Below are 11730 nucleotides of genomic sequence, written 5' to 3' on the forward strand. Positions count from 1 at the left end.
TCGGAGGGAGGGGCCGCGGAGGGCGGAGAGAAAGGGGAGGAGTTTGCGGGGAGGCCCGGGATTCCCTTACTTGTAGGCATTTGCTGCCATTGGTCTACAGACGCACGGAAGAGTGGGGAGGAACTTACCAGGATCCCGCTGGGTGCCTGCCACTCTCATAAGCGCCCAGTAAATTGTTCTGGTGCTGCTGCAGCTGTTATTGTCATAGCGTCGCTGGTTTTCACAGCAACCGTACGAGGAAGATACTGTTTTTCTCCCCGGTCCTTATTTTTTCAAGTGGATCCTTATGAAAATTTTCAAACATGCCACAAACTAGAGAGAATGGTAAAATGAACCCCTAGGGACCCAGCATGGGGTTTCAACAATTGTCAACTCACAATTGAAACTCAATCTTGTTTCATCTATACCCCCAATATCTTTTGTTGTAGTGTGCTGGAGTATTTGAATCAAACCCCAAACATCGTACTATTCCTCTTGTTAGATGTGGAAATTGAGACCCAGGACTTTCAGAAAGGCTGTCAGTGGTAGAGCAGGGACATTTCTCACACTCAGGTGTGTCCTTGTCTGGCTCCCTAGATCGGTATAGAGAAATGACAGAGACACACTCAGGAAGGTGCTGACTTGCATTTTCTCTCCAACCGCGGGTCACACACAGGCACCCGTACAGATGTGCCCGCCGGAGGAGGAACCTGGTTGGCCACAAGCATGGACCCTTCCCCACACACCCACCTCTCACCCTTCCCACCTCTCCATCCCATCCCCTGCTCACTGTGGAGGATCCACACACACTCATAAAGGGCCTACTATGTGCTTGGCATGAAAGAATAAGCCTCCAACTGCCATCTTCTCTTTTTTGCGCCCCCCAACAACATTCTGAAAAGAATTATTTTAGCAAAAGCAGCGTCTAACGACCGTAACTGCCTTCACTCCCAGGTTCAGAAGGAAATGGATTCTAATTAATTTGGGTCATATGGAACTCTTTTCAAGGATATTAAAATTCTTCATATTTGTCCACTCTACATAATTATCTCATGGATTCTCAAAACAGCCCTGGGCAGAAATGGGGTGGGTTTTGAGCTCCAGTGTCTCTGCTAAGGAAACTGAGGCTTGGGTTACTTGCCCAAGGCCTCAGAGCTAGCATTTGATGGCATTGAGACTAGCTCTGGGCTGTCTGACACATCCTTCCTTCCTCAGCTTTAGCTCATGGAAATTTTTAACCACCCTTTAGGATTAGACAAAAACAAAATAATGCAAACCCCCTTGCCCCCAGTTTATATACTTCCTCTTTATCTCATTGTTAAAATGCATCTGCACTTCTGTCTTTCTCCCTTCAAATGGTAACAATGACTACCGTAGCCAGATCCTGAGGCCTCCCAGGCGGTGAGGTGCAGGAAGCAGCCTCCCACACAACGGCCCCACCCCCACCCCAGACCCTCTCCCCTCTGGCAATATTCAGAACACAGCCCCGCTTCTCCGCCCCCAGATCCTCCTTCCCTCAGCGATAGCTCGCTACAAACTATTCAAACTTATCTTTGCATCCTCCCCTTCCCACCAACTCAGACAATCAACATCAACTTGGACTCCTCCGTGTCTACAGTCCCAGGGACATTGTTGGTCTCTGTGGAAATGTTTGTTGAATGAATAAATAAAAGTTTATTCACACTGAGGTGTAAATGTGAAAGGACAGTTATGTATTTTAATGTGTTAACTCTCCCAGGGGCGTTTATAATAGCCTTTTAATATATAGCGCCATTTACGACTTATTCTTTTTTTTTTTTTTTAAAGGGAATTGCTAGGTCAAAGGATGTGTGCATTTTTATTATTTTTTTTTTATAGCTACTTTATTTATTTATTTATTTATTTATTTATTTATGGCTGTGTTGGGTCTTCGGTTCGTGCGAGGGCTTTCTCCAGTTGCGGCAAGTGGGGGCCACTCTTCATCGCGGTGCGGGGACCGCTCTTCATCGCGATGCGCGGGCCTTTCACTATCGCGGCCCCTCCCGTTGCGGGGCACAGGCTCCAGACGCGCAGGCTCAGTAGTTGTGGCTCACGGGCCCAGCCGCTCCGCGGCATGTGGGATCCTCCGAGACCAGGGCTCGAACCCGTGTCCCCTGCACTAGCAGGCAGACTCTCAACCACTGCACCACCAGGGAAGCGCCGACTTATTCTTAATATTCATTATTTTGCGGAGTCAAAGGTTACTGGGAGGCTGACTTGGGCCGCGGGGGCGGACGGGCAAAACATTTTGAGCCCTGGCGGTGAAACAGGTCTGGACCCCTGGGAATCTGCAGGGATTGGCGACGAGCACCAAGAGAGCCAGCTCCGGTGCCCTCCCTGTACCTGGGGGGCGGCTGGAAGACGGGGCGCGGCACAGGGAGCTCGCCCCCTGCTGGACAAAGACGCGGATGGTCCAGCTCCCGACTCTCTGAGCCCCTCGGCCCGGAAACCGGCCCCCCCTGCCGGCCTCGCCGCCTCACTGCACCCCGGGCCCCGCAGCCGCAACCTCGCCCGGGCCGGCCGTGGTGTGCGCACCCGGGGAGCGCCGGCTGCACGGGGTACGCGCGTGGGTGCAGGCCCCAGGTCGCCGCTGGGGGGCGCCGCTGCGCGCTGCGCCCAGCTTTGCTCCGCCGGGGCCTTGGACACCAAACCCAGCACGGCCCTGCCGGGCAGGGGCGAGGGGCTGCAAGGAGTGGACGCCCCAAAGCGGGGGCGGGCTGGCGCCGGGTCCCCTGCACCCCACGACGTTTCTCCGTGTCCCCCCGCCGGCTCCGCTGGCCCGGTGCCCCCCCACCCCAGCCTAGCGGCGCAGCGCAGCACGGCCACTCCCGCTCCGTCCTTGGAGGGTGTGGAAGGGTGGGTTTGGGGCCGGGGGCGGGTCTGGGGGCGGACCCGGAGGCGGGGCTGTCTCTGCGGCAGGGCCCTGTTCGGCTCCCCCCCGGTCTCTCTGTCTCTCCTCCTCCCTCCTCCTGCTCCGGGCGGAGCCCGGCATGGGGGGGCCGGCGCCCGGCAGGCCAGGTACGGTGATGTAGAAATTGGGGAGGCTTGGTGCGGGGAGGTGGGATGGGGGGACAAGGGGTAGGGAGGATTGGCGGGGCGAGAGACGGAGAAACCCAGGGTAGCAGGACAAGGGGAAGGGGAGGGGTGCCCGGGAACCTGGGGCCTTTGGATGGAGAGAGGGATGAAGCCGGCCAGGTTTGGAACAAACAGGGAAGGGAGAGGACGGCAGTGAGGAGGGGCGCCTGGAAGGAGAGGTGAGGCAGAAGGCGCAAAGGAGAGTGTGTTTGGGGGAAGGGAAACCAGGGCAGGTATGGAGGCCGCAGCTTAGAAGGTAGCTATGAGGCCAGACTGGAGACCCCCGGGTGGGATGGAGGGGCGGGTACTGCGAGAGGGAAGCCGGGAGCCTCCCAGATCCCGGAGGAGGAAGGTGATTTGGGCCCTCAGGGAGGGAGGCGGAGACCATCGCTGAGGGGCCAGGGTGCAGGAATAGGGGTGGACGGAAGCCCAGGCCCAGGCGAAGGACTGGTGAGGGGGTCGGCAGGGAATGGAGAGACATGGATGGGTGGTCTTGTAGCTGCCCAACTCAGAATGTCCCCACCCTTTCTCCAGCATCCCCGCCCTGCCCTCATGACACCCCCCAGCCTCAGGCCCCAAGAGGGGGTGGGGAGTCTGACTGTCTCCCCCTTCCCCAGCGGGGTGCAGTGTAGGCAAGTAGGCCCCGGCATAACTCCTTGTCTATAGGTACGTCCAGTTCGGTGCAGCCGATTTGTGTGTGTCTGGAGGTCTGTGTGTGCTGTGGGTGTGTCGGGGTGTTTATGTCTGTGTGTCTGGCTGTTCCTAGGTTGTGTTTACCTATGCCAATCAGTGTGTCTGGTCCTCTGTTGGTAGATATGGGTCTGTGGCCCGGAGGTTTGTGGGTCTGAATGTGTGTTTGTGTGACTGCAGGGTTGCTGTAGGTTGGTGGGGCCTGTCTGTGTGGTGGATCAGGATGTATTTACAGGATGGGATTCTGTGTCAGTCTGATCTCTCCAGAGTGTATATCTGTGGCTCTGAACACCTTTGTCAGGGTGTGTGACTCTGGATACACGTCCGTCTGTGTCTGTACGTGTGTGGGTCCTGGAGGCGGTGTTGGGTTTTCTGTGCCTCCATCTGTTTTCCTCTCTCTGAGGACCCGAGTCACATCTCTGCTCCTTTCTCTCTCTTTCTCATTCATTCCTGGCCCCGACCACCCCACATCTTTCTTTTTTTTCCTTTCCATTCCCCCTCACCAAGTGGATCCGGGACCCAGGGAGGGTCGCCCCCCGGGCCTGGTGGCGCTGAGCAGGAACCCCCAGCACCCGCCTCCTGCCCCACGACATGAACCTCCTCTACCGAAAAACCAAGCTGGAGTGGAGGCAGCACAAGGAAGAGGAGGCCAAGAGGAGGTAAGGCCGCAGTCCCAGATTGCCCCCTCGCCTGTCCCACCTCTGCTTCCCTCGTGGCGGGGCCATATCCCTCTGCCCTTCCTGACTCCAACAGCCTGGTCATCAGTCTGATCTCAGAGCCCGTGCTCAGTACAGAATTGCTGGAATTGCACACGCCCTGTCCCTGCCCTGCTCCTGGCTCCTGGCTCCAGCCCCTGCCCTGGCCTCTCAGGGGGCTTCCAGCCCAGGGACACCCTGTTGGCTCTTCCCCATCCCCAGAGGCCCAAGACACTCCTTCCTGACTCACCTCTGGCCTGTGATGTCCTCCTTTCTGTCAGTGTGGGCCTGGCTCCTGGTTCCCATGTCACCTGACCTTGGAAGGGGCAGGCCCTGCTGCCCTCATGGTCCAGGGATGGGTCATTTGAGGGGCGCCAGAGACGACCCATTTGGCCCCCTCCCCGTGACGGGGTTGTGTGTGTGTGGTGGGGGACGGGCAGGCTGGCCCTGCAGAGGAGCCAGGGCTGGGAACCAACACCCCACACACACACAGCTCGCCCCCTCTCCTTGCCCTCCCGGGGACCTGGCACCTGGCCTCTTCCGTCTTGCTCCCTTCTCTTCTTCATTCCCATCGACGGCGCAGCCGCTCGGAGCCTGAGTCAGAGCCATCTCCCTGCTCCCTTCTCTCTCCTCAAAACTGTGGAGTTTAATTCTTGTTGTTAATTAGATTAATCAGAGCTATCACTGCAGTGATCTCTCCCTAATGAAGGGTTAGTAGACAGGGCCTTAATGAGAGCCCACCCCACAGCAGCTCTCCCCTCTTCCCTGCCAGCCGCGTCCCCCCTTCACTCACACAGAAGCTCAGAGACAGTGAAAGGGAATGGGGGGTGAGCCTGGGAGGGTGACAGAGAGAGGACAGCACCGAGGGAGAGGGAGAGAGAGGGAAAGAAAGAAAGAGGGAGAGGCAGGGAGGAAGAAGGATCAGCTGGGAGAGGCTGTTCTGAGGATGCGGCGGTACAGCCCGGGTCTGGGGAAGGAGGCGGTGTGGGAGTGGAGGCCGCAGCAGCCAGACACGAAGGGAGGCCAGAGGCCAGGTGTGGGCCAGCGTGAGAGTGAGAGGGAGCAGAGCTAGGTGGCAGGAACATGTGCCAGGCGGGGCTGCGCTGCCTGGGTTTGCATCTCTATATACGAAGTTGTCCACACGTGTGTGTGCACCCGAGATGCCCAGGCTGGAGTCGGCCAGCTCCAGGAATGCTCCCTTGCACACAGGCTCACCCCTTCTCTCATGCCTGCCCTCCATATCCTTGCCTTTTTCAAAGCCTAGAAATTCAGTCCGAAGCTTCTACTTTAGTGCTTTGGACCCTCAGGCTCCCCCCATCTCCACCCCGGCCCCCCTCCTCCTACCTGGGAGGCCACAGGGTTGCAAACCCCTCTTGGGGTACGGGAGCGGGGGGCCCAGGCCTGAGGCCCGACCTCTGCTCCATCTGGGCCTTCTCTCCCCAGCTCCAGTAAGGAGGGGGCTCCCGCAGGCTCCGCGGGGCCCGGGGCCGGCCCAGGGCCGGGGGTCCGCGTGCGGGACGTCGCCTCGCTGCGCCGCTCGCTCAGGATGGGCTTCATGACGATGCCCGCCTCCCAAGAGCACACCCCCCACCCCTGCCGCAGCGCCATGGCCCCACGCTCCCTCTCCTGCCACTCGGTGGGCAGCATGGACAGCGTGGGGGGCGGGCCTGAGGGGGGCGGCGGGGGCCTCACAGAGGACGGCAGCACCCGAAGACCCCCGGCCAAGCCCCGGAGACACCCCAGCACCAAGCTCAGCATGGCAGGGCCAGGGTCAGAGACGCCCCCCAGCAAGAAAGCAGGTGAGACACCAGCACCCCTGCCCAGAAGGAGCCGGGAGCTGGGAGGATCCATTCCAGGCCAGGGGAGGCCTGCCGGGAGGGTTCATTCAGGGAAGAACCAAGGAAGTGGAAGGTTCCATTCTCAGAAGGAGTGGGGGGGTTCCTTTTTGGAAGGGCCTGAGATGAACCATTCAAGGGCAGGGGAAGCTCCTTGAAAAGTTCATTCTTGGGAAAGGGGTGGCCTTGGAGGGCCTTGAGGGTCGGGGAGAATTGAGGGTGGGAACTGCAGATTCTGGGGCGTTCATTAGAAGGACGGGAGGCAGACCGGTAGGAAAAGAACCCACTGGGGCTGTAAGTTGAGAGACGTGGGGAAAATGAAGAGGAAGAAATGTCCTTGCCGGTGAGTCAAGAGGTCACAGTGGGTCTCCCCATTTCCTTCCCCGACTTAGAGCCCGGTTTCTTTTTCTCTTTCCCACTCCTGCGCAGGCTCACAGAAGCCAACCCCTGAGGGCCGCGAGTCCAGCCGGAAGGTTCCTCCACAGAAGCCCAGGCGAAGTCCCAACACCCAGCTCTCTGTCTCCTTTGATGAGTCCTGTCCCCCAATCGCCTCTCCTCGAGGGGGGAACCCGCCCCTTCAGCGCCTCAGTAGGGGGTCCTGTGTAGCTGGGGACCCTGAGGTGGGTGCCCAGGAAGAAGAGCCGGTATACATCGAGATGGTGGGGGATGTCTTCAGGGGAGGAGGGCGGAGTGGAGGGGGACTGACTGGGCCCCCTCTTGGGGGTGGGGGGGGGCCGACCCCAACGGCTGGCGCTGACTCGGACTCAGAAGAGAGCGAGGCCATATACGAGGAGATGAAGTACCCGCTGCCCGAGGAGGCCGGGGAAGGCCGCGCCAACGGGGCCCCTCCGTTGATGGCAAGCTCCACACCGCACCAGCCTCACGCCCTTCAGCTCCACACCCAGCGCCGTCCAGCTTCAGCCCTCCCGAGCCGGAGGGAGGGGACGCCCACCAAGACCACTCCTTGTGAAATCCCCCCACCCTTCCCCAACCTCCTCCAGCACCGTCCTCCACTCCTGGCCTTCCCCCAGGCCAAGCCTGCTTCCCGAGCCCCTGGCGATGGGGTCTCGAGGCTACCGGTCCTCTGCCACTCCAAGGAGCCAGCCGGCTCCACCCCAGCTCCCCAAGTGCCTGCCCGGGAGCGGGAGACGCCTCCCCCACCGCCTCCGCCTCCCGCTGCCAACCTGCTGCTGCTGGGACCCTCGGGCCGAGCCCGGAGCCACTCGACACCCTTGCCGCCCCAGGGCTCTGGCCAGCCCCGGGGGGAGAGGGAGCTCCCCAATTCCCACAGCATGATCTGCCCCAAGGTGGCAGGGGTGCCGGCAGCCCCTCCTGCCCCGGCTGCCTTGCTCCCCGGCCCCCCCAAGGACAAGGCCGTGTCTTACACCATGGTGTACTCAGCAGTCAAGGTGACCACGCACTCTGTCCTGCCCACCGGTCCGCCCCTGGGTGCTGGGGAGCCAAAGACAGAGAAGGAGATCTCAGTCCTCCACGGGATGCTGTGCACCCGCTCGAGGCCCCCCGTGCCTGGGAAGTCCAGCCCCCATGGCGGGGCTATGGGCGCAGCAGCTGGGGTTCTCCACCACCGCGCCTGCCTGGCCTCCCCACACAGCCTTCCGGACCCAACTGCAGGCCCCCTGACCCCCCTGTGGACCTATCCAGCTGCGGCAGCTGGGCTCAAGAGACCCCCTGCCTATGAGAGCCTCAAGGCTGGGGGGGTGCTGAATAAGGGCTGTGGAATGGGGGCTCCATCCCCCGTGGTCAAGATCCAGCTGCAGGAGCAAGGGACCGACGGGGGGGCCTTTGCCAGCCTCTCCTGTGCCCACGTCATCGCCAGCGCGGGGACACCAGAGGAGGAAGAAGAGGAGATGGGCGCCTCAACGTTTGGGGCAGGCTGGGCTCTGCAGAGGAAGGTCCTATATGGCGGGAGGAAGGCGAAAGAGCTGGACAGTGAGTGAGGAGGGGGTGACGGGGAGGGGGACCGGGGATGTCCGTGATGATTTGGGGGAGGTGTTGAAGGGCATACTTGGAAGCCACGGCCCATTGTCCTGAACTGGGAACTTTTCTGGGAGACCAGAGGGATGGGGGCATGGAGCATACTGAAGGGATGGGGTCCCCGTGTGTGCTCTTGGAGAGGCAGGAAGACCTGGGATGGGGACGGGGTAGAATCTGGTCTCCTCTTCTTGCCCTGTCCCGCTCTACTCCCTGCCCCTCCCTTCGCTGGGCTGCAGGGGTGTGTGTTTGTGAGTGTGCGCACACTAGGAACTAAACACAGCTGCCTCCCAGCCGTTACCATGGCAACCCATCCAGACAGGAGGGAGAGGAGAGGGAGGCCCCTACCGTTGCTTGGCAACGCAATGCTCTGCCAGGCTTACTCTCAGAGATGAGCTTAGTTCACATGCAGCCCTTCCCCCAATGCCCCCCTTCTCACTTCCCGGCTTTGGGAATTCTTCCCCTCCTAGGGAACAGCCCCCCTGGTCTCTGTTTCAGAGGGTGTTTATTCTGGCACTGTCTGGGGCTGGAGGAGCTCTGAAGTTAAACTGGGGTAGGGGAGACCCCTCTGAATAGGGAAAAGGGTTTGGCAGCAGTAAATATCTATGATTCTCAGCCCAGGGGTGGTGCCAGGACTGGCGTCCCTCCTTGTGTGTATGTCGGGGGAGTGTGAAGCAGGGCCCCTCCCTTCCCAGCTGTGACCTGCAACGGGGCAAATTACTTCTCCTGGTCCACCCAGGCTGCAGTGTGTGTAGCCGGGGGGACAGCAAGACCCTTCCCATTGTACAGTCTCAGAGCTCTCCTTGTCACCCAGCAGAGGTCGAGGACAGTGTCCGGGCCTGGAATGGCAGTACCGAGGGTCCAAGCAAGCTGGAGCATGAGGACAGAGGCTCTGTGGCATCAGGGATCCCAGTGAGGAGCCAGGGGGCAGAGGGCCTGCTGGCCAGGATCCACCACGGAGGGGACCGAGGAGGAAGCCGCACCGCGCTGCCCATACCCTGCCAGACCTTCCCCGCCTGCCACCGCAACGGAGGTGACACACTCTGCCCTCGTACACCAGCACACAGATGGGCGGGCTGGGGGGAATCTCCCAGGGTCCTCATCCTGGGCCCTACATCCTAATACCACGTCTCCAACCCCTTTCCTCCTCTAATGAGGCTGGGGGGGGGGTGCAGCCTGGCAGGGGCTGTCCTCAGGGAACTGGGGGAGGGGAACCTGGAGGCCCCTTCCCTTCTCACCCCTCAATCTTCTGCCTCAGACTTCACAGGAGGCTACCGCCTGGGGCGCTCCGCCTCCACCTCAGGAGTCCGGCAGGCCGCGCTCCACACCCCTCGGCCCTGCAGCCAGCCCAGGGATGCCCCGAGCCAGGTGAGGAGGGAGACAGGGTTGGGCATTTTATTTGTGAAGGAACAGGTAGGCAAGAAGGCCCGGGTGAGGGAAGAAAGGCAAGACTTCAGGCTGGGGCCTGCCACAGACTAACGGGGACGGCTGGAGAGCGAGGGGCTGGGGGAGATCCTGGGTAGCCAGCCAGGGCCGCCACTGGCCAACGTGCGCCTTTGTGCGTTGCGTTTAGAAAGAGACATCCCCTCTGGGTGGAAAAATGCATCCTGCTGGGAAGAAGGCTTTGAAAAGGCGCCCCTTCCTGGGGTGAGACACGCCCCACCTGGCACCAGGGCGCAGGGAGAGAGGACAGAGGCCTTGGGGGCAAGAGAGGACTTGTTTCTGGGCGACGCATTGGCCTCGGCGCTCAGCGGTGGGGACAGGGCCGGGTGACTCTGAGGTCCTTGACCCCCTTATTCCTCCCTCCCCCCCATCCCCGTCGGGGCCGGCGGCGGGAGGAAGGGGCACAGACCCAGCCTGCGCTGCCGCTGCCGCTGCCGCTACCGCTGCCGCTGCCGCTGCCGCCCCAGGCCGCCCGCGAGCGCGACGGCAAGCTGCTGGAAGTGATCGAGCGCAAGCGCTGCGTGTGCAAGGAGATCAAGGCGCGCCACCGGCCCGACCGCGGCCTCTGCAAGCAGGAGAGCATGCCCATCCTCCCCAGCTGGCGGCGCGGGCCTGAGCCCCGCAAGTCCGGCACCCCGCCCTGCCGCCGGCAGCACACCGTCCTCTGGGACACTGCCATCTGAGGAGGCCGGGGCGCCGGGACCGGGGAGCGGGGCGGGGGAGACCGGCCTCGAAAGAGGGACGCTTGAAGGACCAGGTGAGAGCGAGCTGGGGAGAACCCCTGCCCTCCACCCTAACCCCTGAGACGGGGAGTCGGCCGGGCCCATCGGGTTGGGGGCGCCAAGCAGCACCCCCAGAAACTTGGGGGAGGGTTGGCTTGAGGTTGGGAGTGAGGCCCTCCGCCGCTCTTCGCACTGAGCCAAGCAGACCCCTCCTCTTGAGAGGGCCAAGGCCAAGCCCAGGTCAGCATGGGGGAGGAGGGAAGGGTCAGGGAGGAAGAAGGGGGGGGCGGGTCAGCGAGGGACAGGGACCCGAGAGTGAGAGGTAGAGGGGCTCTTTTAGAGAGTGGGGAGTGGGGGAGGTGCTGTTTATTTCCTTATTTATTTCTGGCTGGGGGGCAATTCTTGGCCCTTCTGACCTACTCCTGAACAGGGAGTGGGGAATCGCAGGCAAGTAATGGGAACCAAGCTGGCACTCTCCCCAATGCCTAAAGGCCCCACCATCCACGCCCGCCAAAGCTAGGGACAGGTCTGGAGTGGGGAGTGGAGCAGGAGAAGGGAGGGGCTCCGGGGAGCCCAGGGGCCAGAGGGCTCATTTACAGTATTTACAAGTTGCCAGTATTTGGTAGTGAGCTTGGCCTGCTCTGAAACAGGCATCTTACTTAGCTCCGGGGTGAGGGTCTGGCACCTGGGATGGGGGGGATGATGGGGAAGGAGGGAAATTTTCGCGGGTGGGGGGCGGGCAGGGTATTTATTTAAATTAAAAAGCAAAAAAACAAAAAACCCAGAAGAGATGTCAGGAACTTTTTTTTAATTCCTTTCTTTTCAGAATAATATATTAAAAGACTAACGATCCTAGAACTGGCTTCTTATGTTTCAGTGCGCTCCGCCTTTCTTATACCTGTCCCGTTTTCACTCTTGCCCCTGGTTGGTGGGAGCCGGAGGTTGTGCAGGGCGGGTTACTATGGCACGTGAGAGGGAGAGGTGGAGTTGGAGGAAAGTCTTTGGGAACGCCACTGTGCAGTGACTCAGCAAACCCTAATTGAGCATCTGATGTGTGCGTGACCGTGCGCCGATGCAGAAGGAACGTTCCGACTGAAGCCTGTCCTCAAGCAGCTTGTAGTCTATTCAGGGAGGTGAGATACCTGAGCCAACACCAGGCAGTGCTCCAGGAGTAGGAGAGGGAGAGAGCTGGACTCCTCCGACAAGGCACAGTGAGCCTAAAAGTACAGGTAAGGTTTGGATGAGCAGGGGGAAGGTCCCAAGCTCGTGTCATGATTATCT

The 11730-nt window shown here is 60.7% G+C and overlaps 1 protein-coding gene across 4 annotated transcripts; it reads left to right on the forward strand.

Annotated features, from left to right (window-relative positions):
- Nucleotides 1–2627: 2627 nt before the first annotated feature.
- Nucleotides 2628–10703, forward strand: NYAP1 (neuronal tyrosine phosphorylated phosphoinositide-3-kinase adaptor 1). Of its 4 annotated transcripts, XM_057528355.1 has the most exons (8): nucleotides 3134–3251; nucleotides 3607–3738; nucleotides 4270–4421; nucleotides 5901–6256; nucleotides 6722–8242; nucleotides 9102–9317; nucleotides 9543–9652; nucleotides 10135–10703. In XM_057528355.1, the coding sequence occupies exons 3-8, from the start codon at nucleotides 4354–4356 to the stop codon at nucleotides 10408–10410; spliced, it is 2547 nt and encodes an 848-aa protein (XP_057384338.1). In that variant the 5' UTR covers nucleotides 3134–3251; nucleotides 3607–3738; nucleotides 4270–4353; the 3' UTR covers nucleotides 10411–10703. The 4 variants fall into 4 exon arrangements, with proteins under 4 accessions (XP_007186703.2, XP_007186701.2, XP_057384338.1 ...); XM_007186641.3 differs by lacking the exons at nucleotides 3134–3251; nucleotides 3607–3738 and adding an exon at nucleotides 2628–2853; XM_007186639.3 differs by lacking the exons at nucleotides 3134–3251; nucleotides 3607–3738 and adding an exon at nucleotides 2897–3015.
- Nucleotides 10704–11730: the final 1027 nt, after the last annotated feature.

Source organism: Balaenoptera acutorostrata, chromosome 15, assembly GCF_949987535.1.
Source record: "Balaenoptera acutorostrata chromosome 15, mBalAcu1.1, whole genome shotgun sequence".
Taxonomy (NCBI): Eukaryota; Metazoa; Chordata; class Mammalia; order Artiodactyla; family Balaenopteridae; genus Balaenoptera; species Balaenoptera acutorostrata.

What these genes read in the sequence shown, in the direction of transcription:
- NYAP1 (XM_007186641.3), top strand. Translation starts at nt 4,354, where the DNA reads ATGAACCTCCTCTACCGAAAAACCAAGCTGGAGTGGAGGCAGCACAAG. An exon ending in GAAGAGGAGGCCAAGAGGAG is followed by an intron (nt 4,422 to 5,900) that starts GTAAGGCCGCAG and finishes TTCTCTCCCCAG; the next exon opens with CTCCAGTAAGGAGGGGGCTC. An exon ending in GAAGGCGAAAGAGCTGGACA is followed by an intron (nt 8,243 to 9,101) that starts GTGAGTGAGGAG and finishes GTCACCCAGCAG; the next exon opens with AGGTCGAGGACAGTGTCCGG.